At 43.2% G+C, this 24,978-nt stretch overlaps 1 protein-coding gene across 3 annotated transcripts in view; it reads left to right on the top strand.

The window, feature by feature from the left end:
* LOC147309018 (signal transducer and activator of transcription 5B-like) overlaps window positions 1-20,033 on the top strand; it is a 59,861-nt gene extending 39,828 nt beyond the window's left edge. For all 3 annotated transcript variants that reach the window (XM_086272234.1, XM_086272235.1, XM_086272233.1), the window contains 6 exons: window positions 11,465-11,559; window positions 11,757-11,899; window positions 12,173-12,328; window positions 12,421-12,472; window positions 13,609-13,716; window positions 14,822-20,033. In XM_086272234.1, the coding sequence (XP_086128360.1) occupies window positions 11,465-11,559; window positions 11,757-11,899; window positions 12,173-12,328; window positions 12,421-12,472; window positions 13,609-13,716; window positions 14,822-14,945 (678 nt within the window). In that variant the 3' untranslated portion in view covers window positions 14,946-20,033. The remainder of the gene's footprint in view (window positions 1-11,464; window positions 11,560-11,756; window positions 11,900-12,172; window positions 12,329-12,420; window positions 12,473-13,608; window positions 13,717-14,821) is intronic.
* The last annotated feature ends 4,945 nt before the right edge of the window (window positions 20,034-24,978 follow it).

The raw sequence follows: 24,978 nt of genomic DNA, 5'->3' as shown, positions 1-24,978 counted from the left end.
AGTACTCCAGCAACCACCGACTGGTAAAACATCCTCAGGAGCTTCCTGCAGATGTTAAAAGACCTCAGCCTCCTGAGGAAGTACAGTCGGCTTTGGGCTTTTTTATACAGGTGCTCTGTGTTGCATGACCAGTCCAGTTTATTGTCCACCCACAGCCCGAGGTACTTGTACTTGTTGACCACCTCCACCTCCTCCCCCTCTATCTGAACCGGCAGTGGACCTTCTCTGGACCTCCCGAAGTCCACAACCAGTTCCTTAGTCTTTGAGGTGTTGAGTTGCAGGTGGTTTGTGTGACTCCATGCGACAAAGTTCCTCACCAGACTTCTGTACTCCTCTTCCTGATCATCCCAGATACACCCCATGATGGCCGTGTCATCTGCAAACTTCTGAATGTGGCATAATTCAGAGTTGTAGCAGAAGTCAGAGGTGTACAGGGTGAAGAGAAGAGGGGACAGCACAGTTCCCTGTGGTGCTCCTGTGCTGCTGACCACAGTGTCAGACGTGATGTCCTTCAGCCTGACGTACTGTGGTCTGTCGGTGAGGTAGTCGGAGATCCAAGCCACCAGGCAGGGGTCCACCTCCATCCTGTTCAGTTTTTCCTGAAGCATACAGGGCCGGATGGTATTAAAGGCACTGGAAAAGTCAAGAAACAGGATCCTGACCGTGCCTTTTCCCCCATCCAGGTGTGAGTGGGCTCTGTGTAGGAGGTACAGGATGGCATCCTCCACTCCGACACCCGCCTTGTATGCAAACTGTAGTGGGTCCTGGGCATGTTGTACCTGTGGTCGGAGGAGGTTGAGGAAGAGCCGCTCTAGAGTCTTCATAAGATGTGACGTCAGTGCCACCGGTCGGAAGTCATTCAGCTCATTGGGCCGGTTCTTTTTGGGGACCGGGACGATGCAGGATGTCTTCCATAGGGTGGGCACTCTCCCCAGTCGCAGACTGAGGTTGAAGACTCGTTGTAGCGGCTCCCCAAGTTCAGCAGCACACGCCTTTAGCATCCTAGGACACACCTTGTCTGGGCCTGCTGCCTTTCTGGGGCGAAGCTTCCTCAGTTGCCTCCTGACCTGATCCACTGTGACACTGGGAGATGTTTGGGAGGAGGGGAGGGGGGGAGATGTCTTGCTGCTGAGAGAGGGATTGGAGGAGGGGGGTGTCATGGTGTCAGGAAGGGGGGAAGCGAGGGAGGCAGGAGAGTGGGGATTGGACTCTGTAGTGAAGGTGAGGGTGAGGGTGGGGGGTTGTGGGCTGGTCAAACCTGTTGAAGAAGTTGTTGAGTTCGTTTGCCTTCTCCACAGTCCCCCCCACTGTGCTTTTCTTGGTGTTGTGGCCTGTGATGGTTTTCACACCATTCCAGACCTCCCTCATATTGTTCCTCTCCGACTTCTGCTCCACCTTCCTCCTGTAGGTGTCCTTTGCTTCCCTCAGGCAGAGTTTCACCTCCCGCTGTGCTGCCTTCATCTCCTCCTTCACTTTGCTCCTGAAAGCCTTCTTCTTCATGTTGAGGACAGCTTTGACTTCCTGTGTTACCCACGGTTTGTTATTAGGATAACACCGTACCGTCTTAGCAGGGGCGACTGTGTCCACACAAAAGTTGAGGTAGTCTGTAAGACAGTGTGTCGCCCCCTCTATGTCCTCACCATGTGGGCTCAGGAGCACATCCCAGTCTGTGGTGTCATAACAGTCCCTCAGAGCATCCTCCTTTTCTGGGGTCCATCTCCGGATGGAGCGCGTTGTGACCGGCTGCCTTTGGACGAGGGGTGTGTATTGTGGCTGTAGGTAAACCAGGTTGTGGTCTGACTTCCCTAGTGGGGGGAGGGGGGTGGCTCTGTATGCATCTCTCACATTAGCATACAGTAGGTCAATTGTCCTGTTGCTCCTTGTGGGACAATTCACAAACTGGTGAAAAGCAGCCAGAGTAGAGTCCAGTGTGGCATGGTTAAAGTCTCCAGATATAATAATGAAAGCCTCGGGGTTTTGTGTCTGAAGTCTTGCTGTGACTGTGTGTATTTTCTCACAGGCAGCTGTTGCGTCGGCCCTCGGAGGGATGTAAACACACACACAGATCACATGACTGAACTCCCGAGGTAGATAGTTGTTGAAAGTCAATAAATGAATCATTACTGTATAAGTCGGCAACAGTTAGAATATTTCTGTCCTTCCATCCCTGCAGTATTGGGTCAGGAATATGATGAGAGAAGTCAGGGTTGCCCCATAGGGGTGTCCTTCTAAGAAAGGAGATATTTATTTTCAGAAGTGAGGGGGATTCCTGCCAGACGCAGAAGGTGTTTAATATCAAATAGTTTGTGAGCTTGGACATTTTTTGTACCTAAAAATAGAACATCTTTTAATGGGGGTTCACCTCATGTTGTTCTATTGGAACCCATCGAACCTCACTGCTCTCTGCATGCAGCCAGATCCAAATTGATCGGTACTGGGAGGCAAGATAACAGTTCCTAAAGTTTGGTAAATGAAGTCCTGCCCTTGAATATGGGGCCTGTAAAGAGGAGAGTTTGAGTCTTGGATTTTTCTTTTGCCATATGAAAGAAGTTATAAGTTTATGAAGCTCTTTGAAGAAACTTTTAGGAACCTTTGTAGGGAGACATTGAAGTAAGTAAATGAACTTAGGCAACGTGTTCATTTTAATAACATTAATTCTGCTTATGAGAGATAATGGAAAATCCATCCATCTCTGAATATTAAGTTTGGTTTGCTCAACAGTTTGATATAATTTAGTTTGAATATTTGATCCTCGGATTTACCAATTTGTATACCAAAGTACGTGAAGCCATTATCACACCACTGTAATGGGTCAGTCAGAGCTCTAATACGGCTGTCTTGTATATTTGATGGCACGATCTCACTTTTGGTGTAGTTTAACTTGTATCCTGAGGCTGCACTTTATTCTTTAAGACACTTCATTAAGGAGGGAATTGATTTAAGAGGGTCCGTTATGTACAGTAGGAGGTCATCTGCGTATAGAGAAAGTTCACTTGTGCCAAATTTGATTGCAGATATGGAGGCACTAGTACGAATGGCAGCGGGTAGTGGTTCAATCGCAATCGCGAAGAGCAAGGGGAGCTTGGACAGGCTTGTCTGCAGCCTCTGGTTAAAGAGAAAGTGCCTGAGAGCACATCATTTGTTGTGATATTGGCTCTGGGGGCATTAAAAAGTGTCCTAACATAACAGGTGAACTTCTCTCCAAAGCCCATAGCTTCCATCGCCTGAAATAGAAAGCTTGTCTCAATCCTGTCACATGCTTCATTAGCGTCCATGGAGATTGTTAGCAGGGGGTCTTGGTTTTTTTGAGCAGTGTTCAGTATATGGAGCAAACGTCGCACATTATCTGCTCCGTGCCTGTTTTTAATGAAGCCCGTTTGGTCAGTGTGTATTATCTTAGTCATGATGTCTTCCAATCTCAGTGCAATTACTTTAGATAATATTTTATAATCTGCATTTAAGAGGCTGAGGGGTCTGTAAGAGTCACATCTGTTTGTCCTTGCCCAGTTTCAGGAGTATTGTGATTGTTGCGATTTCCAATGATTCTGGTAATTTATTATTTTCTAAAGCTTCTTTAATCATATTTGTAAGTGGTGTCAATCATTTATTAGAGAAAGCCTTATAATAATCGACTGGGAATCTTATTAATTTGTAAACACTTGAGGGCTCGGAGAACCTCCATCTCAGACATATCTGCATCAAGCCGTTCTTTGTCCTCATTATGTAATTTAGGAAGAGTTATTCCATCTATAAATCTTTTTGCAGCAGTAAATGGCCTGTATTTACACTGAACAAAAATATAAACGCAACACTTTTGTTACTGCTCCCATTCCCCATTGGATGGACTTAGAGACCTAAAATTCATTCCAGATACACAATATAACCATCCCTCCCAAACAGTGGTCACAAATCAGTCCAAATGTGTGGTAGTGGGCACATCTGCTATATTGAGATAATCCATCCCACCTCACAGGTGTGCCACATCAGGATGCTGATCTGACATCATGAGTAGTGCACAGGTGTACCTCAGACTGCCCACAACAAAAGGCCACCCTGGAATGTGCAGTTTTGTCTCACAGCAAAATGCCACAGATGCCACAAGCAATGAGGACGCGTGCAATTGGCATGCTGACAGCAGGAATGTCAACCAGATCTGTCGCCCGTGCATTGAATGTTCATTTCTCAACCATAAGCCGTCTCCACAGGCGTTTCAGAGAATATGGCAGCACATCCAACCGGCCTCACAACCGCAGACCTCGTGTAACCACACCAGCCCAGGACCTCCACATCCAGCAGGTTCACCTCCAAGATCGTCTGAGACCAGCCACCCAGACAGCTGCTGGAACAATTGGTTTGCACAACCAAACAATTTCTGCACAAACTGTCAGAAACCGTCTCAGGGACGCTCAACTGCATGCCCGTCGTCCTCATCGGGGTCTTGACCTGACTCCAGCTCGTCGCCGTAACAGACTTGTGTGGGCAAATGCTCACATTCGATGGCGTCTGGCACGTTGGAGAGGTGTGCGCTTCACGGATGAATCATGGTTCACATTGTTCAGGGCAGATGGCAGCTGAGAATGTCCCAGTTCTTGCATGGCCAGCATACTCACCGGACATGTCACCCATTGAGCATGTTCGGGATGTGCTTGACCGGCGTATACGACAGCGTGTACCAGTTCCCACGAATATCCAACAACCTCGCACAGCCATTGAAGTGGAGTGGACCAACATTCCACAGGCCACAATTGACAATCTGATAGACTCCATGCGACGATGTGTTGCACTGCATGAGGCAAATGGTGGTCACACCAGATACTGACCGGTTCTGGGTCCCCAGACCCCCAATAGCGCAAAAAACTGCACATTCCAGGGTGGCCTTTTGTTGTGGGCAGTCTGAGGTACACCTGTGCACTACTCATGATGTCAGATCAGCATCCTGATGTGGCACACCTGTGAGGTGGGATGGATTATCTCAATATAGCAGATGTGCCCACTACCACACATTTGGACTGATTTGTGACCACTGTTTGGGAGGGATGGTTATATTGTGTATCTGGAATGAATTTTAGGTCTCTACGTCCATCCCATGGGGAATGGGAGCAGTAACAAAGGTGTTGCGTTTATATTTTTGTTCGGTGTATATAGCGCTTTACTAGTCCCTAAGGACCCCAAAGCACTTTACATATCCAGTCATCCACTCATTCACACACTGGTGATGGCAGCTACATTGTAGCCACAGCCACCCTGGGGCGCACTGACTGTCGACCCCTCGCTCAGATTTATACAAATCTTCATAGAACCGTTTAAACTCGGCCTTTATGGGCGCTGATTCATCAAGAAGTTTATCATCTTCTGTTGATATTGTCCGTATAAATTTATCAGATGTTTCTTTCTTAATTTGCCAGGCCAGTAGTTACTTGTTTTGTTTCCATATTCGTAGTAGTGATATTTAGTTCCTGCCATGGCTGCTTCCGCTCTGCTGGTGCATAAATTATCATATTGCATCCTTGTTTTTGTTAATGTATTGAGGTATTCTTCCTTTTTTGTAGCAATATATTCCTGCTCCAAGTTTTTAATGTCAATCTCCAATTTAGTTATCTTCTCTCTAACTTTTTTAACCTTATTGGCACCGTATGACATAACCAAACCTCTCATATAGACGTTGAGAGCTTCCCAGATATTGGCATTTGAAGAGGAATTTGAATTGGCATCTAGGAATATTTCAATATTAGTCTTCATATATGAAATAGTCTCGTAGCATGTAACTTTTAAACCTCCACCTGTGGGTTACAGGTTGTGACATGTTGGTAGCCCAGGAGAGTTTGATGGGATTATGGTCTGAAAAAGTAGCTGCTAAGTAGGAGCAATCTATCACTGTTGCCGTCATATGTTGTGGTACAAGAAACATCAATTCTAGAGCGTGTATTATGTACTGGTGAAAAAAGGAAGTCCCTCTGGCCTGGATGAAGGTTTCGCCACACATCAGTTATGCCTATATTAGAGCTGGGCAATATGAGATTTTTTCATATCACGATATGTTTTTTTCATTTCAGGCGATAACGATATCTATCACGATATCAGCCAAATAACTATATTTGTAAGATTTAAATGTGCCGTTGCTCACAAGTAAAATGTGAAATAATCAGCAGCTTGTTTTTAAATATTTATTTCCCATAATAAGTTCAACAGGGTAGATGTACTTAAGGAACATGAGACTTTTTCAGATAAATAAAGGCAAATATTGCAAACTACACAAAAGGCAGCCGCTAAAGCGTTTAAGTTTCAAAATAGAACAAACGAAACAGACTAAATTGTCAATTCCACTTAGAAACAAAGTATTAATTCTAAAAATAAATCTTAGTTTGTTTTACAGAAGAACAGACAAAACTGACTAACTTTTGTCAATATCAAATAAACTGAGAACTAAAAGGAAATTCTCAATCTCTCCTTGTTGTATAGCTGAGCTTTTCAAACAGTTTTAACAGTTACTTTAGTCTGACAAAAGCCGAATGACGAATTAGCGCTTCCAGTCAGAGACTGAGGCTACGTCCACACGTACACGGGTATTTTTGAAAACGGAGATTTTCCGTTTTCGTTGTAAAAAATAATCCCGTCCACACATAAAGGCAGAAATGAAGAAAAACGCTGCTATGAACATGCCAAAGCAGCAGGTGGCGCTAGATTCCTAACCGTGCAGAAATGTTGGCCAATCAGAAGTCTAGAAGCCTCGGTGGGAAAAAGTAAACAAAGCTGGGGCATAGAAGCAGAACCGAGTCGTATGTGTGGAGGGACAGTAACTGTGTGTATATGTAAGTATTTAAACACTGCAGAGAGTAGAATTAACAGTATTGTAGAAATTCATTTCACCGAAACAATAACGTGGCGCACAGTGTGACGCATGCACCAGTTTATTGTATTTCCAGACTTGCTTTCGGCACAATTTACAGTGCACGCTACTCTGTTTTTAGTCAGACTTGAAATAGCCGAAATACCTTCACACTACGGAACTTCTATGGCTCTTCCGTTCGACAATCTCTCCGGCGTTGGAACCATCATCTGTTTTCTCTTCGGTCACGCTCGGTTGATTTTTCTAGTCGGCACACTCATTTCCTCCATTACCCGCTGGCTGCTTCCCAAACAAACACACGTGCGGCTTGGCACTTGTGCTGTACGTAACAAGTCACGCGACGTGACGCTGCGGCTGTGATTGGTTCGGCTCTGCGCTACTTAATTTGGATTGGCTGACCTTTTTTTTTTTTTTTTTTTTTTGAGGACAAGAGCGGCGAGGTCTATCGCGATAGCTTAATTTCTCTATCGAGTAAAAGTTATATCGCGATACATATCGTTATCGTTCTATCGCCCAGCTCTAGCCTATATCCTTCATAGCTTGGTTCAGTGCTGTTGCTGCCTTGGATAATAAAGATGTTTTGGGTGAGGACCGATCCAGAGAAGGATTTAGGACCAAATTAAAGTCTCCACCCACAATATACTGGCCCTCAATTGTAGCCAGTTTCATAATTAAGTTGTTAAAGAATAAAGGGTCGTCGTAGTTGGGCCCATATATATTTACCAAAGTTATCTTATTTCTGTTTATTTCACAATCTACAAGTAAGAATCTGCCATTTTTGTCCTTTTCAACTGAGTTTAGTTGAAAGTTCAGGTGTTTATTAATAAGCAGGGAGACGCCTCTTGCTTTGGAAGTATATGACGAGTAAAAAACATTGCCCACCCAGGTCTACGTAATTTTAAATGTTCAGCGTCTGTGAGGTGACTCTCCTGGATAAAAGCGACATCTACACTCTGCCTCTTTAAGGATGTCAGCATTTTCTTCCTCTTGATGGGTGAATTGATCCTCTAATATTCCAAGATATACAAGTTAGATGAACTGTAATTTAAGTTTTTTATATGAATATCCTGGACGGGTAAGTGTCATGGTATTCAACTCTGGGGATTTCTGAACACATTCCTGCTTTCCTGAGTTTCAATGTGGTGAAGCTCTGCACATGGGTATAATAGTAAGATACGGCCTAGACCAGGGAGCTGTGTGAACAGTTGTGTGAGTAAAATGTTTGGTAAGAGACCAAACATAACCCCAAAACGTTAAAATAAAACCCCTGTAATAAAACCACATTAGGTAGGTGACAGTAGTGGAGGCCCAGGCAGCTGCTAAGGTTCAAACTTCCCATATGGAAAAGAAATAGTAAAAACTTAGGTGATTACTCATGAAAGTGGCCACTTTCTCATTACTTTCATATATTGTTTTAGTAAGTATCCAAAACATACAAGTTTCATTATATAATTTTTCAAGGGATCTTATATCTGTTTTCACTCTTATATGCTTTTCATACAAGTTTCACACAAGACAGATACAAACGTTATAAGATTTATATATATCGTTTCCATATGGGTTTAGCCACTCTCAGTGAAATATTTACAGCTAAGCACTGAATTTTACAGTCAGATATAGAACATAACTGTATAAGAGACAAATAAACTGGTTGATCAAGATGTGATCACACTCATCTAGTAGGGGGTTGATATCATGATCATAAATGCTCACAAAATCTGTACTTTTATGAATTCGTACACATTATTTTAACTGACTAACGAGCAATTATTTCTATTAGTTATCTAATACCGGATAAGTTGTATCTCCAATTCGTCTGAAAAATAGAGGATGGAGAGTTTCTATGTCAATGCTTGATGTAGTCTTTTCTTCCTTCATGTCGCCCCCACCCCCAAAGTTAACAGTGGAGGGCTTCTCATCTGAGAGTACCTATAAGAGCGAATTGCTTTGTTGAAATCACATTAGATCACTTTAGTCTACTGACTCGGAAGATCTTTTAGAGAGCGTTGTGCTTCGGCAGGAGTGGGGAAAACTTTGATAGATCCCTGGTGCCTGATGCGAAGCTGAGCTGGGTACATCAGCGCATATTCGATCTCCTTCTCTCGCAGCCATTTTATCGACACGGTTATGTGCGTCTCTAATGTCATCTTTGTTTGCGCTCCGTCTCCTCAACCTGCTCAGAAAGCCCATTGAGACAGGATTCAGTTTTCGTCAGGGTTGTTTGTATGTCGGCCGTTTTTTGTTTTTTTGTTTTTGTTTTTTTTTGTCAGCGTGGTTCGTGAGGTCCTCTTTAGTTTCCTTGATAGCATTGAGGTCATTCTGTGTGCATGGCGTAATCCCAGCATTACTGTGAGGCTCTGAACACTCACAATGAGTTGCAGCACAGAGCCAGAATCCTGGCACCGTGCTCACAGCACAGAGCCACCTGTGCTAATTACTTAACATCTCCCATGTGCATAAAGTAAGAAATGTTTTTACGTAGAATTTAGTGCAGTTTGTAGTAACTTCCCAGCCACAGACCTTAGTAAGGCGTATTTGTTTGAGACACTGAGGACATGGGTTGCAGGCATCGGCGCACTCTGACGTGTCTGATGTGTCGATATGTATAAAATAGCAGTTAAATGCAGGTGTTCCCCACTCTGTCCAAGGGCAGTGCTGATGGACGATGGGGGTCAAAGGTAATGGTGGTTGCTCGGCAATGAAGGTGATTCTTTTTTTTAGCTATTTATTCTAATAAATTAACGTCATTATAAATGTAATCTGTAGTTTCATGTTGCAACACACGTGTCATGGCATGCATGGGTCTGCAGACAACCCTCGTTTGTGCACAGACTTCAGCATGCTTTAAAGCAGACCTTCCCAAAGTGTGGGGCCCGCCCCCTGGGGGGGGGGTGCGCAAAGCCATGGCAGGGGGGGCGCGGAATGAAAAGGGGGGGGGGGGGGGGACAAAACACTTGGACACTGCTAGCACGGGCGCCTACAGAAACGCAAAGCAGGAGATGAAGCATCGCTGAATATGTTTCCAAACCAACTTCATTCTAAGCCAAAGACTAGAAGATATGGTGAAGCAAATCTGCCCTTTGATTTCACCTGCACAGGTGCCGAGGTAGGTCTCCCTGCAGGGTTGGTTTCCCTGCGTCGGGAGCAGCGCTGGGCTGTTTAAATCACGGACAAACAGGATCCCACATTCTTGATTTAGTTCACAAACACTTCTTGTAATGACTAACTACTCCTGACATTTTGGAGATATACATACTATACTATACTTTATACAGTAAAGTTACAGCGAGATACAAATAACATCAGGCTGATCCTGCCACGATTGTTCAAATCACAGACAAACAGGATCCCACAGCTGTTTATGTTTTTAACCCCTTTTGCACAGAGAGGCATTTTTTGAAAAATGTATTGATGCAATGTTGAACATTATTACTCAGGAAAAAAACTACAGGTAAAATAATCACACTGCCTTTGTAAATGGAGGGACAGTAACTGCGTGTAAAACCTGCAGACAGTCAGATTAACAGTATTTGGTCTCTATCTGCCATTCTGCGATTCATCTCCTGTAAACAATAACGTGGCCACAGCGTGATGTGAATAAAGGCGCATACCTTTGACGTTGCGTGATGAACTCTGTATTCCTCGTCCACACGGAAACGCAAAAAAGGATTTTTTTAAAAAAACCTCCATTTTCGGTGATTCAAAACATCGTTTACGTGGACGAAACAGCTGCGTGTTCAAAAATACCCGTGTAGGTGCGGACGCAGCGTAAAAGAGTTGGTAGTTTATTTTATTACTACCTGTCATTTATTGCAGGTTACTTTTATTTGCTTAATTATTTACTACATGTTTGAGGTGTGAAATAAACCGCAATGGAGCAAAATATGGGCGTGTGTGGTTAGAGTATGTGTGCATGCGCACGTGCAGGCGGGGGGCGCGAACATTTTTCTTGAAAAGAAAGGGGGGCGCAGCAAAAAAGGTTTGGGAACCACTGCTTTAAAGTGTGCGTGCGTGCGCTTTTGTGAAAAGCTGCCTCAATCCATCATCATGATTCAAGGATACGAGGATTTTTATTATAATTTCAGCACACGTGCTCACACAAGGTGAAACACTCTCTGTTTAGAAGCCAAAACGAATGAGAACACAACCGAGCGAAATCAAAGAATAAAAGTATATTTACAGTGTAAACTACGTGTAAATAAAAGAGTTGGAGCAACAAGCTGACGGACACGTAGCTCTGGGTTTGTTTTGTTTTTGTGATTCTTGCGTGGTCTGGGCCTGGTGTGAATTTGATTGGACATCCGCTCCTGGGAAGATTGTGTTTGTATTAGCACACACCCTGATGCTCTAGACCAGCATACGTCCAAATCTTCTGCTTTTGTCGAGGTGCTCACACTTTCTGGTCATCACTTAATCACGCACATTTGATTAGCAGCACCTGGTTGCTACTTGTTCTCTTACTTCCTAAGTAAAAGTGGACTTTTCCATAGTTTTAGACTGGAGAGGTTTCCTTTTTAAGGCTGCAGAGACAATCAAGAAGCAGCATCATATCATTGGAAACATAAAGGTCATAAGCAGTGTGCATATGAACCCACTGAAGAAATGTGTTTTACACAGGAAAGCTTACCTGGACGCAACTTCACCTTCTGGCAGTGGTTTGATGGAGTAGTAGAGCTTATGAAGAAACACCTGAAGCCTCACTGGAATGATGGGTAATCACTTTTATTTATGTTCCTTCTGCGAGAATCTGGAATGAAGATTTGTCTTGTATGATAGATTGAAAAATGATCTCGACTGTCAGCTTTAAACGAGCTTTGTGCTGTAGCAGAGCTGGTGGGGTGAGGGCAGCACAGTGCACTTGTGACAGTGCACCGGTGGTGTTTTAGTGTGTAACTGTGTGTGTCCGCAGGGCCATTCTGGGCTTTGTAAACAAGCAGCAGGCACAGGACATGCTGATGTCCAAACCCAACGGCACTTTCCTGCTGCGGTTCAGCGACTCTGAGATTGGAGGCATCACCATCGCCTGGGTGGCAGAAAACCCCAACAAATCAGGTACGCAGTGGCTCTGCTTTCTGGCTCTGTTACATATACAATGCACTGCTGCCACACAAAACACACTTTCAAAAAGTCCACATGAAGCTTTTGCTCTGCTGGAGACACAGGTTGATCTTCTTCTGTCAGTCACAGCCTGTGAACTTGTCCTTGAGTGACATGTCCACACAGAAACACTCAGCGTGGCACAAAGCCCACTGATGATTATGAGATGCTGTCTCTGCGTCCGTCCTTTTGCATGCGATCACTGCAATCCTCGGTTCTTTTGTGTAGGTGAGAGGCTGGTCTGGAATCTGCTGCCTTACACAACCAAGGACTTCTCTATTCGCTCGCTGGCTGACCGCATCAGTGACCTGAACCATCTCCTGTATCTGTATCCTGACCGGCCCAAAGACGAAGTCTTCGCCAAGTACTACACCCCCCCACTTTGTATGTGTCAGCTCATTTTTAACATCGACACTTCACTGTTACCATAACACATATCTACTGTTTTATTTTATCTTTTGTTTTGTTCTTACCAGCAAAAGCAGTTGATGGATATGTGAAACCACAGATCAAACAAGTCGTGCCAGAGTAAGTGTCTCTGTGTCAAACTGCCACAGGAAATCTGCTACCTTTGTGTCAGTTTGTCACTCCCACATGTGAAGCTTTGTATCTGCACCTTTTGTTTTCCTTATTTTTGTTGAGCAGGATTAAAATTTCAAGCAGAAAACGCTACGACCCAGCAGAGTATTTCTGTGTTAGTCATAACTTTACTAGCAGCTATAAAGATCGCTAACACTATAATTTAATGTAAAACTAATCTTCTTAAAAGTTCCTTTAATGCATTACGTTACTTAACTAGGTTTAAATATAAGTTATAGTTCTGCACAGTGATAGTTATGACATCATGTCTCCGTTTTCCTCACCTGCCTCCTCGCTCACTGACACCTCCGTGTTATTCCTGCCTACCTGAGGCTCTAACACATGAAACCGTGCAGAAACATCTTCATACCGTTACTTGTTGTTAATTACCTCCAGTTTAGACATGTGTCCCTGCTGTTGCTGGGCAGCTGGCAACGAGACACTGATTACATTCACCTCGTATGAGAGTTTGTTGTTTAAGTGTCCAAGCCAAACAATGTTAGATCAAAAAAAGTTGCATTAACGGCAAAATGTGACCTTAGAGCACGGTTGTCATGTTCAACAGAAGCAAGAACAGCAACACCTGAAGTTCAGGATTTCCTCAGCAGCTCACCTCAGTATCAAACTTCTTACATTAACAGCGTCCACCACAGTAAATAGGATATATGCTGACAGCTGACTGACAGCCTGCACTCACTACAGGTGAACAGCAGCTACAGTAGCTGGATTGTAGTCTGCTGACATCTAGTGGTGAAAATGTACACTGCACCAGTAACATCACTGGTTTTCTAGCTTGGCGTTAGCTTGCTGGCTGGGAAGATGGTGGAAGAGAGTTGATGTGCAGCAGCTGTTTCTTAACCATGTTGTTCTCTCTCCATTCTCCACTCGCTCTTTTTTTGCAGTCAAAATAAGAATAATGTTGATATCTGCACTCAAAACATATAAACACTCAACTCAATATTATCTGAATATTAACCTGAATATAAATATATTAGTAATATAAATAAAAACGAATATCATTGTAAAATGTGCTCTTTTAGTAATGCTGCAGTAGGCTAAAGTGAAGTGTGGCATGTCTCTGATAGATTCACCACCCCGAACCCTGAACCCAGTGCAGGAGCTACTGCATTCATGGACCAGACTGCTTCTCCCTCTGTGACCCACCCCAACAACTTCAACGTCTACCCTCCCATGTAAGCAGCTTTCTTTTTGCACGTGTGCATATGTTTAATAAAACTCTTATAAACATGTGAAAACACAAAATTAGTCAGAATGCCTTTGACATTTGTGCTGTGCAGTAGTACTTCATAACCTTCATAAATCCAGGAAACGTTTTGTTCTTAAGTCAGATTCACCAAGAACACTGAGGTTTGGCAGCACAGCATGTACACATGATCATTGCTTCATGCAACAAAATTCTGTGGTAAAAATCATCATGCTGATATTTAAAACAATAATATTTATAATAGATATGTAATGGATATATTATACATGATCAATATTGGCATTCAGTAAATGCATCAGGGGAAAGCTGGTGCTCAGTATCATGTCCAAAGATATTGCAACATGCAGACTGGAGCAGCCTGGGATTGAACCAACAACCTGTGTGGCAGAACCAGGCTCTGGGAGGAGCGCCATCTACAGGAAGACGGGAGAAAGACACGCTGTGGAAAAGAGCCAGTGATTAATAATGGTGATGATTAAACGCAGAGTGGCATGTAACCACGTAGTGAGTGAAAAAGGTGACTGAAGAAGAAACAGCCTACGCATAATGCAGCATAACTCAGGCAGGAGTGGAAACTGGAAGCTGGTTCCACAGAAGAGGGGCCTGAAAACTGAAGGCTCTGCCTCCCATTCTACTTTTAAATACTCTAGGAACAACAAGTAGGCCTGCAGAGCGAGAGCCAAGTGCTCTAATAGGGTGATATGGTACTACAAGGTCATTAAGATAAGATGGGGCCTGATTATTTAAGACCTTGTATGTGAGGAGCAGGATTTTGAATTCTGGATTTAACAGGAAGCTAAAACAGGAGAAATCTGCTCTCTCTTTCTAGTCCCTGTCAGGACTCTTGCTGCAGCATTTTGGATCAGCTGAAGGCTTTTCAGGGAGTTTTTAGGACTTCCTGATAATAATGAATTACAGGCTGCAGCCTAGTCCAGACAGTTTGTAAACAATGCAAACTATCAATACTGGTTTTGGGTGTCTTTGTTGTCACTGCTTCATTCAGGAATGTAAACCATCCATGATGATGCTATAACATTGTTTTCCATTGACCATCTTCGCTGCTGTCCTGTCAGGGCTGACGGCATGTTGGATCCCGATGGGGACTTTGATCTCGAGGACACCATGGATGTGGCTCGTCATGTGGAGGAGCTGCTCCGCAGGCCTATGGCCAACCAGTGGAACAGCCAGCAGTCCTAAACCAGACACCCGCACCTGCGGCACACCCCGAGGTCATCTCCATCTGGAAACACTCACGCCTGCAAAACCACCTGGACTGCAACCAGTCCAGGTGGTCGGGCAGATCTGCGTCACATTTTGTTATTCAGGTTTCTCTTTAGCTGTGTCCAAAATGAGAATACACCTGGTGTCGAATCCTTGTCTACTCGCCCAAGACTTTTTAAAGAAGTAAAGTCAATGTTACTGCCATTCAACAAGCTTTAGATCCTCTCCTGCTTCCTGTAGTTTCTCACTGCTGCTGTCTGGAGGCAGTTTGCTTCAGTTGGATTTTTATTAAAGACTGAGACGGGTCGTTCTCAGCAGAAGCTTTGCCTTTGTATGCGCACGCTGAGCATCAGGAGACGTGCACGACACAGATAACACACAGCTTAAGTCCCTTTCAGACACGCACTCACTTTTCTGTTGCATTGTGATGTTAAGGGCCGGCTCATTTACAGTAACGTCTGAATCCACACGGGCACAGCTGGAGGAATGACTCTGTGTCCTGGACCTGTTTGTTGTTGCTCGCCTGTTTCTATTTTACAGTATGATTAGACTGATGCATTTCCCAATCAGGAAGCCTGAAGCTGTCTCACACACTGATCTCACTGTGGAGAAGTTCAGCTACACCTCACTGCGTGTCTGAAAGGGCCTTAATATCACTGTGAGGAGCTCTCTCTCCCAGTACACAGGCAGTACTGGTTACTGTGACGCATAGTTAACAAATGTATTCTTTTCTGTATTACAGAGATGATTTTCTTTATTATTGTCAAGAAAAATGAGAAGATTTCCAATCAAGACTTAAAGAAAGACGATGTAACTTATTCCAAATCTTGAGTAATAGCTTAAAGTAGAAAGGGACAGCCAGAAGGAAACAAACTTGTCTCCTAGTAAGGTACCTATTTATAATTAGCTCCTGAGCTTAGCTGTGGCCTAAGCTTGAGGACAGGTTTACCCTCCTAGGACCTGCCGTCCACATATGTGGACATCACATTTTGGGTTATCTAGACCAAAATATTGAATTGTGCTGTACAGGAGCCTGATATCTACTCACGAGGACATTATACTGCTACTAATCTATCAACATTTTAAACGAATATCCTCATATGTGGCTCTCATGTTTCTTAAAAACAAAAATAAGGTAAAAAAAAAAAAAAGAAATCTGGTAATTCTTTGGGGCCCGATCAATGTAAAAACAATGTGACCAAATATCAAAGAGAAATTAAAAATGCTGCTGTGGAAGAGTTCGGGTCTCACGAGGCTAAAGCTCCCTGTTGGCTCAGTGTGAGCCAGCGTCTGTGGGCCGCAGCTGTTTCAGTGTTTGGTTGAACCTGCAACAGCTGCTGTTTCTGTAACATGCTACACACCTGAGAGCAGCTGCAGACTGAACGTTAGTAAAGTGACCCTGTAGTGTGGGGTAGTTGTGGGGCTTGCTGGCACCGACTCTAAATTGTGAATGTCGATTGGTTTGTTGCATCTCTTCCCTCAGAGGTTACTTGGTCTTCCTCGAAGTCCTGACAATAAACTGTAAGAGGCGTGTTTAAAACATTTCTACCAATTCATCTGTTTCTCTGTGACGACGTTGAACCGAGCTGCCTTACAGCACAGCGCACTTAGGTGCTATCACTATAACTGCTCACTGCTTTGAATTTTGTTGTTTGTCTTCTCTCAGATGGAGTTTTATATTATAGCAATGAGATGAACACAGACAGATTTTATTTTTTATGATATTTTGTTGTTGTTTTAAATGTACAGAGTGGCCTGAGACCCCTGAGAACTTTAATGCCATTTGAATAACAAACAGTTTGTTTACCCAAAGCTCTTCAACAGTGCAAATTTATTTGTGGTAATTTCCACTTTCATTCATATTTAAAGGGTGATAACAATTACTTTCCAAAACATCTTGTTAGCATCTCCACACCTCCAGGCTGGTGGATTTAATGACAGGACACTAGTCCAGCCTGCAGGCAGGGTTCATGTTTGGGATGCAGGTTCGGGCCATCAAGGCTTTAAAGCAGCCACATGTGTTTCACAAAGTGAGCGAATAGCAGCGAGTCTTTCATGTGGACTGTATGTGTCTCTGTTTCACTTTGTGCCTCCTCATCTGCTCAGCTTGACTTTCATCAAAAGTACACCTGGCATGTATGTTAAACGATCGTGGGCGATCGTGGCTCAAGAGTTGGGCGTTCGTCTTGTAATCGGAAGGTTGCCGGTTTGAGCCCCGGCTCCGACAGTCTCGGTCGTTGTGTCCTTGGACAATACAGCCGTTGTCTGCTGGTGGTGGTCAGAGGGCCCGGTGGCGCCAGTGTCCGGCAGCCTCGCCTCTGTCAGTGCCCCAGGGTGGCTGTGGCTACAATGTAGCTGCCATCACCAGTGTGTGAATGGGTGGATGACTGGATGTGTAAAGCGCTTTGGGGTCCTTAGGACCAAGTAAAGCGCTTTACAAATACAGACCATTTACCATTTTTAAACCATCAGCAAGCAAAATGTGCTCTGTCCCGTCCATGGAAACGTCTCCCTGAGTGAACTTCATCACAGACGCTCCTGCTGCACACAAACACAGCTTCTCCACACTCTGCATTCATCAATTATAAATCAGAGAAAACAGTTGTCCATATTTCAGAGATCTGATGGCCACTGTACTGTCACACAGAGGATACTGCGGTGAGTGACACAAACAACATGTTGGCTGTATGAGCTGGAGTCTCCAGCCCAACACCTTTTTCAAACTGGAGGTCTGATCACACTCAAGTCTAACCAGTGCCTTTGTCTAATTATAAACCAAGTTGTGCCATTTAGCATGGGTTTGAATAGCACTCTGGCTGTAAGATACATGTAGGCAGTCACACAGCATGTTTTCTTAAAGCTGATAAAGTTCTCACAGTGTGTGAACTGGGACTGATATCTGGAGGTGTGCACGGATCTGTTCATTGTAACAAACTCGTAGCCTTAGAGCACGTTGGCATGTTTAACTAATGACATCTGACGTTTAATCAGTGACACACATGTTAATGTGTGCTAAACGCAGCTTTCTGTGTGGAGGCCTTGAAGCCGCGTCCGAAAAAACAGCGATTCAAACTCTTTCCATGGTGGAGACGTTCTGTGTTTCTGTGGACGAAGAAAACGGACGTTTTTGTGCCGTGTCAAAGGTGTTGGTCGGCTTCTGATTGGACAGCATTTCTATGAGGGCTATTTCAGCAACTGGTACTCAGGCCTGCTCTTTACATATCTGATGTTTTCACGTGAATAGTGTTTTCAGTCCCCGTTTAAACGGTACCCATGTAGAGAGTGAAGCCACCGTAGTGATTGTTACGACCACGGCTCGTAATCACAACCATCGCAGCCGTCCTGTTAGACGACTCGTAGATTTGGGAACATTCACCGAGGACCTGAAAGCAAAGAAGGGACAAAACTTACTCTTACCTCAGTGTGTGTGTGTGTGTGTGTGTGTGTGTGTGTGTGTGTGTGTGTGTGTGTGTGTGTGTGAGATGTACTGTTTCATTATAAATTTGTGACAATGAGAAGGATGGATGGTGAAATTCTCCGACCTCTTCATACTGTTAAACTTTTCTTAGGCATATAATTTTAAATATTATCTGATGTGATGTGCGTCTCTGTACAATGATCTAAAAAGCCATAAGTAAGCTTGCACACTCATCTGAAAAGGGCTGATAGTTCTCTAATGCTTACCCACCATCACCTCGTCTAGCTGATTATTTGTAAATCGCTCCGTTTCTCACGCTGACCGATTCTTCATGTTTGTTTGTCACAGTAACTGGAGTGTTAGTGGCGTGTTAGTGACGTGTTAGTGGCGTGTTAGTGGCGTGTTAGTGGCGTGGCGCTCACTGTCATTTCTCTAGCTCACTGCATCTAGAATGAGAACCCAAGAAATGTTATCCCAGTAAATATCGGACCTGTGCAGCACCCATGTGCATGCGTGCACAGTTAGTTAATCGCTGCCTTTATCGTATGATGTTTGTATAGGCTACAAGCACGCAGTCAAATGTTAGACGGACAAGCAGACGAGTCCTCAGTGTATCCACGTGTCCATCAGCCGCTGTACACGTCGCAGGAAGAAGTAAACTCCCCGTGGCGCTGGCGGGTAATCGGCAGCTGCTCCAACGTTTCGAGACTGCTCTCTGGCATGTCGTCCTTCAGTTATTATTGAATGCTCTAAAGTGTAAAAAGGTGAGTAACCCAGATGATACCGAATGCATACATGTTCCCCTGCGAGGGAAGAACGTGCAGAATGTTGTCGAGTGTAGGTGTGCGCTCCATCTTCACGCCATGTCTCCTCCACTCCCAAGTGTTTCTTCTTTCAGACCTTGTCACAGTTTATTCTCACTTCTTCCCAGGTTTCAGTCCAAACTTTAAAAAGATAAACTTTAGAGGTTTTAGAGCAGGAGAGCTTTGTGAATGCGGGCCCAGGTAGATGAACTGCCCGGATTGTTACTAAGCAGTTTTAACCGTGTGCGTAGTTTCTGTTCAGATGTTGTAGCTCTCGTATGTTGCCTTTCTCTTTCAAGCTTCAAGAACAAATTGGGTGTTTGTGGGTGTTTAAAATGTGTGGAGAGCATTCAGGCCGTCACAGGTCGCTCTTCTTGACTCGTTTGCTTTGGGTCACTGTTTCGTTGCAGCCTCTCTTCAGTTTGGACCACTGTTGCTTTATTGAAACGTCCGACTCCAGGTAGCTTTTGGGAAGTCTTCATTTTCTTTATGGGGCAACAGTGTGAGGTACGACTCGGTATGTTCAACTCGCACTGAGTCGTACCTTAGTTTGTGTTAGATTGTTATATAATTCTGCAGAAATACCGGCCACACCGAGCTGTTCTTGAAACGGTTTGAACCTCAGCCGAGTCCACGTTAGTTGGATCAGTCACGTGAGTCAGTGTGGTTGAGCCTGATCACTGATGCAACAGTCTCTCCAACGTCCTGAATCAGTGTATCTGTCTGTGTGTTTGCTGGCTTCTGTTAGCTCTGTGCTCTGTCTGTTTTACTGAATTTGTCCTACAGTTTACTGGAACTTTGATGTTGGGATTGGAAATATGACAATAAACTTTTTTTAATGAATCTTTCCGTCGTGTTTTTCTGTTCTTGTCCTGGCACACATCAGAGATGTTTGTGTGCAGGTTTGATGAAATGATTTGGCCTCTTACGAGTGTTTTTTTGACCAAAATGTTTGTTGGGGAAATAAAGTGTTTGTGGCTTCTTGTTTGATTCTGTTGTGGAAAAAAATGGCAGAAACATGAGCGCAGTCACTACGAGATGGGTCACAGTCAAAAGATGAGGGCGTGGAGTAGATCTGACTGTATTTATTTGTTTTAACCAATGGCAGCAGCAAAGACATTACCATTAGATGTGTTCAAGCTTCACAGAGATCTGAAGTTCACAGAGGAGAAAGTCGCCGTGCTTTAAAACCAACACAGCCGATTTCAATGGCTCAATGACGTCCTCAACATGTCTCATGTTTCTAGAGATAACGAACTAATCACGGGATTTTTACATGCGTTTATTATGTAGACCCTTTTCAAATTTATATTCAGTACTTTGTAGTATTGGATCATGATTATTGATAAATCAATGATTTGATTTTGATTGATTTGATTTGATTTTATTGATTAGCATTCAAATATCTCAGTGAAGACAGAACAAAGATCTGCCACAAAGCAAGAAAGCACGAGACAAGGCTAATCAAAAGGTACTGGCTGAAGCATTTGCTTATTACGCCAACCCTTTAACAAAAGATCTTTTTGCATGCAGCTCCTGTACACAGGGCTCGAAGCAAAGAATAAAACCAAGCAAAAACCAACCAAACAAACAAGAAAAAAAACTTTCCACCTTAGAGAAGTAACTACATCAAAGCAAAAGAATCAAGAGGGTTTTTTTGTTTTGTTTTTTTGGTCTTTTCATTCTTGATTTATATATTTTTCTAATACTATATTTTTACATTTTTAAAATACTTCATTTTCCTTGTTTAAAAATATGTTTAAAAATAGAACTACACCTTTTTAAATCACTGTCATAACTATTCCACAGGTTAACTCCTCTAAACACATCTCTGCTTTATATTTGTCCTCATCTTGTTTTTCTTAAAGAAATCTGTTCCCCTTAAGTCATATTGACTCTCTCTGACTTTGAACAGCTTCTGAGTACTGCGGCAAAGCAAGTTATTTTGTGCTTAATACAATACAATAACTCTTTAATGTTCCACCTCAATGGAACTTCGAGCTACACAGAAACAGAAAAAATGTAATCTATAATAATGCAATTAATTTGCACAATAAGAAGAAAGTCATTTTTAATCATGTGTTATTTAGAAATGTTACACTGCTTTTTAAATGGCACGTCACTCCTTGGTAACTGATGAAAAGCAGTTTGATGACAGATTTCAGTCCATGCATCCTCTTCCACGTATCAGGGTTTCTGTCCCAGCTGGGCGAGAGGTCCTCGTGTACAGCCTGACAGTGAGAGTGCGAGGGGTTGGTTGGATTTCAGTCACCGTGCAGCACGTCTGTGCAGGCTGACTGCACTCTTAACCAGAGATGGGCAGTAACGCGTTACTTGTAATGCGTTACTGTAATCTGATTACTTTTTTTAAGTAACGAGTAAAGTAAGGGATTACTAATGCAAAAACGGTAATTAGATTACCGTTACTTTCCCATAGGAACGCTGCGTTACTGCGTTACTAAAACCGTGATATTTTTTTTTTGCGAGAGTGTCTCATGACAGTGAGGTAAGCGAGTGCGACGTTCGTGACAACAGCTGTGTGCAGATCAACAGTGGATCACATATCGAGTGCAGAGAGAGTATGAGCGTGCAGCATTTAAAGCGTGGAAGTACTGACCTTACTTTGAGTTTGACTCCATAAAAAGTGACAAAAACATTAGTGTCCGCTGTGCGTGGGAAGAAAACTTTTTACAGCGAAAAAACCCCTAAACTTCCAACAAGCACCGAGTAGCTACGACGTAATGGGAAACTCACAGAGAAACTCGCGGATTCTTCCACTGACCGCAGCACACCTGCACCAGGGTAAACCTCCGCCTGCCCCACTCCTGCTTTACAGGTGAAAATAGAGCAACAGGACCGCTGAGACTGTGACTTTATTTATTTTCTGCTGTGTTTTACTTGCATCTATTTGAAAGACTGAGTGTAAACACACACACAAAAAAAATTATGTGCTGGAATGTGTAGAAAATAGGTTTAAATGTTAAACTAATTTCTTCCAGTGAGAGAATGTTGCATATAATTAAATTTTTGCTTGATGCATAAAGTTAAAAGATTAAAACTAATAAAACAAGTTTTAAAAAGAGACTTTTCCATTTGATTACATTTTGTATGATGGATTATGTAGAAAAAGTAGAATTGGGCTGAAAGATCTATCACTTTATCACCTACTCAGGTTGTAAATCGTGTTTTTAAAAAGTAACTAAGTAACTAAGTAATTACTTTTGAAAATAAGTAATCAGTAAAGTAACGGGATTACTTTTTTGGGGAAGTAATCGGTAATTAGTTACTGATTACTTTTTTCAAGTAACTTGACCAACACTGCTCTTAACAGGACAGGGTACCAAAGTCACTGTGTTCCACACACAGTGCCATTTATGAGGTCCTGCAGGTTTTTCCAGTTGACCAGGAGTGAAGGAGTGACCCTGCATATCAGAGCTGACATCACACAGAGAGGTCTCCTTGTCCCAGAGGTGAACATCTGTCAGGTCTCCTACAAAGGACTGTTTTGCATTGAAGCCTCCACTGCAAGTGTCTTGATCTTGACCCAGAATGATACTCGGAGAGCGGGTCAGAGTGATGCTGAAGGATTTTCCGGTCGCTGCGCTTTCCATTGACTCACATTGTTGTCATCCCGTTTGAGTTCCACGTAGCGAGTGGAGTTCCATTCAAAAAGAAATGCTGTCTTCAAAGCAACAAACACGCGTGCCTCCTGTGGAATTTTCTCACATGTGTCAATCCACATTTTCAGTTTATCTGTGATGTGTGTGGGGCGGAGTCTGACTTTGGTAACGACGGGACCATGGTAACCAACTTCAGGCGCACACTGGGATGCAGCAGACGACTGAAATGTTACCCAGACAAATGCTACTGTTAGACGTTACCCGCTGCTTCAGAGGGTTAGTTCAGCGCCGCCAGGATGTCTTTGCCTGCTGTTTGCCGACCCTCAGATTTAAATGTTTTGCTTCAAACGGTTCATTTTCTCTGTTAAACCTGTGATGAGCTTTCTATGTTGCACTGTCAATGTTCAGCATTTGAAGTACATCATTATGTCCTTTTTGTGTTTGTTTGAATCTGACGGAGATTATTTCTTTTTATTAGAATCAATAAAGAAACAAAAAAATTGTAGATAAAAATCTAAAGTGGTAACTGTAGCTTGTAAAGTGAGGAAAACCTGTTACAAATATTCTTCAAACGTCATAGCGTCCATTCTTACTCTCATTATTTTGTGCAGCACTAAAAGTACAAAGTCAGAACCTGTGTCCTCGTTACCTTCAGTCACCGGCTCGCTCACCTTGGTGCTGAGCATAAGCTGTGCAGACTGAGGTCAGCAACAACAGCAGCTCCTCCATCGTCTCCTGCTGTTGGACAGTCGGACAAGATTTGCTTTTGTTGGAGAAAATTTGGAGACTAAAAAAAGTCTGAACTGATTCTGAGCAGTTACAACAAGTCAAATGACTCAGTTCACCAAGAGATTCCCTGATATGGACCAGAGCTGCACAAGTGTTTGTGTGTGGTTAGCTGTTTGTGTGTACTTGTGTTACTGTCATAGTGACACGTTGTGGCTGCTCGACCTGCTTTTGGGATCAAAAGTCATGGCTGCACAACAATCAGTCTTTTCAGGTAAGACAGATGCTGTGCTCGTCCCCACGTCGGAGTTATCCCCAAACTTTTTGTTACATCAGTCATGATGAGAGAAAGCAAAACTACGAGGTATGAGTCATATTTGAGGTGACAGATCGAAGTAAAGACTCTTATTCATTTACTCGTCTGTGCCTTCCCTCTGTAACCTCTCTCCCTCTCCTGATTGGCTCCTGACTGTCTGACACGCCCTCTTTTCACCTCCACAAGTAAGGTGAGTTAATTTTGATCCTCTCCAGAGTTCATACGACTTCTTTCTTTTTAAATGGACGACTTCAAATCTGACCTTGTTTTCTCTTTCAGAGTTGAGCTGTCCATGTGTGTCTGTGTTAAGTACACAACGAGCTGAGGTCAAACAACACTGGAGAATCATTGATGGCTGTGTGATGATAACAAACCTTTGAACAGTGATAGTAACTGAGTGTTAGCCTGCTGGCGGTTGATAAAGTTACGCTTGTTTCATAAGCTAACCAGCATATGTTAGCCTCCTAGTATCACCAAGCTAAGACGTCAACCAGCTGAACTTTACTGAAAAAACAAGCAGCACTAGCTGGCAGCTCATGTTCTGAAAGATATCATGGTCAAATATGGATCACCTTACTCTGTGGAAGGAAATGATTCTGCTGTGTTTGAACTTGAGTCGATTACATTTAGACGATATTCATACACTCAGATATTATATTAAGCCCACTAAGTTGTGTTTAATAAATATACCTCAAACAGGAATTATGAACATTGTCTGAATAGAAAGACCATTTGTTATTACTCTGTTTTATTTAAATAACACATTTAAAACAGAAGCTGACCCAAAGTGCTGGAGCCGCTGAGACCCAGCCGGTTCATTTACTTCCTGTGTAATGGACTTTATGGTCGATATGTTTTGAATTATTTGAGCTACCCTACCAAGTCCTGATGTACTAAACAGAGGCAGGAAAACGTTCAGCTGAAAGAGGTTTAAAACAGCCACGTTTATAAATGTGGGTCTCCAGAACACCCAGTTTCTAAATACACTGCTCAAAAAAATGAAAGGAACACGTTGACAATACATCAGATCTCAATGTCTGTATCATGCTGATGCAGACTGGCTATGACTGATGGAAATGAAAATGCTGAACCTACAGAGAGAATTCAAAGACATCCTGAAAAGTAA

The sequence above is a fragment of the Aulonocara sp. 'chitande type north' Nkhata Bay genome, linkage group LG18, assembly GCF_057382095.1.
Source record: "Aulonocara sp. 'chitande type north' Nkhata Bay isolate Kocher_YH1m ecotype deep benthic linkage group LG18, A_spYH_male_GT1.1, whole genome shotgun sequence".
Classification (NCBI taxonomy): domain Eukaryota; kingdom Metazoa; phylum Chordata; class Actinopteri; order Cichliformes; family Cichlidae; genus Aulonocara; species Aulonocara sp. 'chitande type north' Nkhata Bay.
Note: the sequence above shows the minus strand (reverse complement) of the source record. Positions and strands in the feature narration are given on the sequence as shown.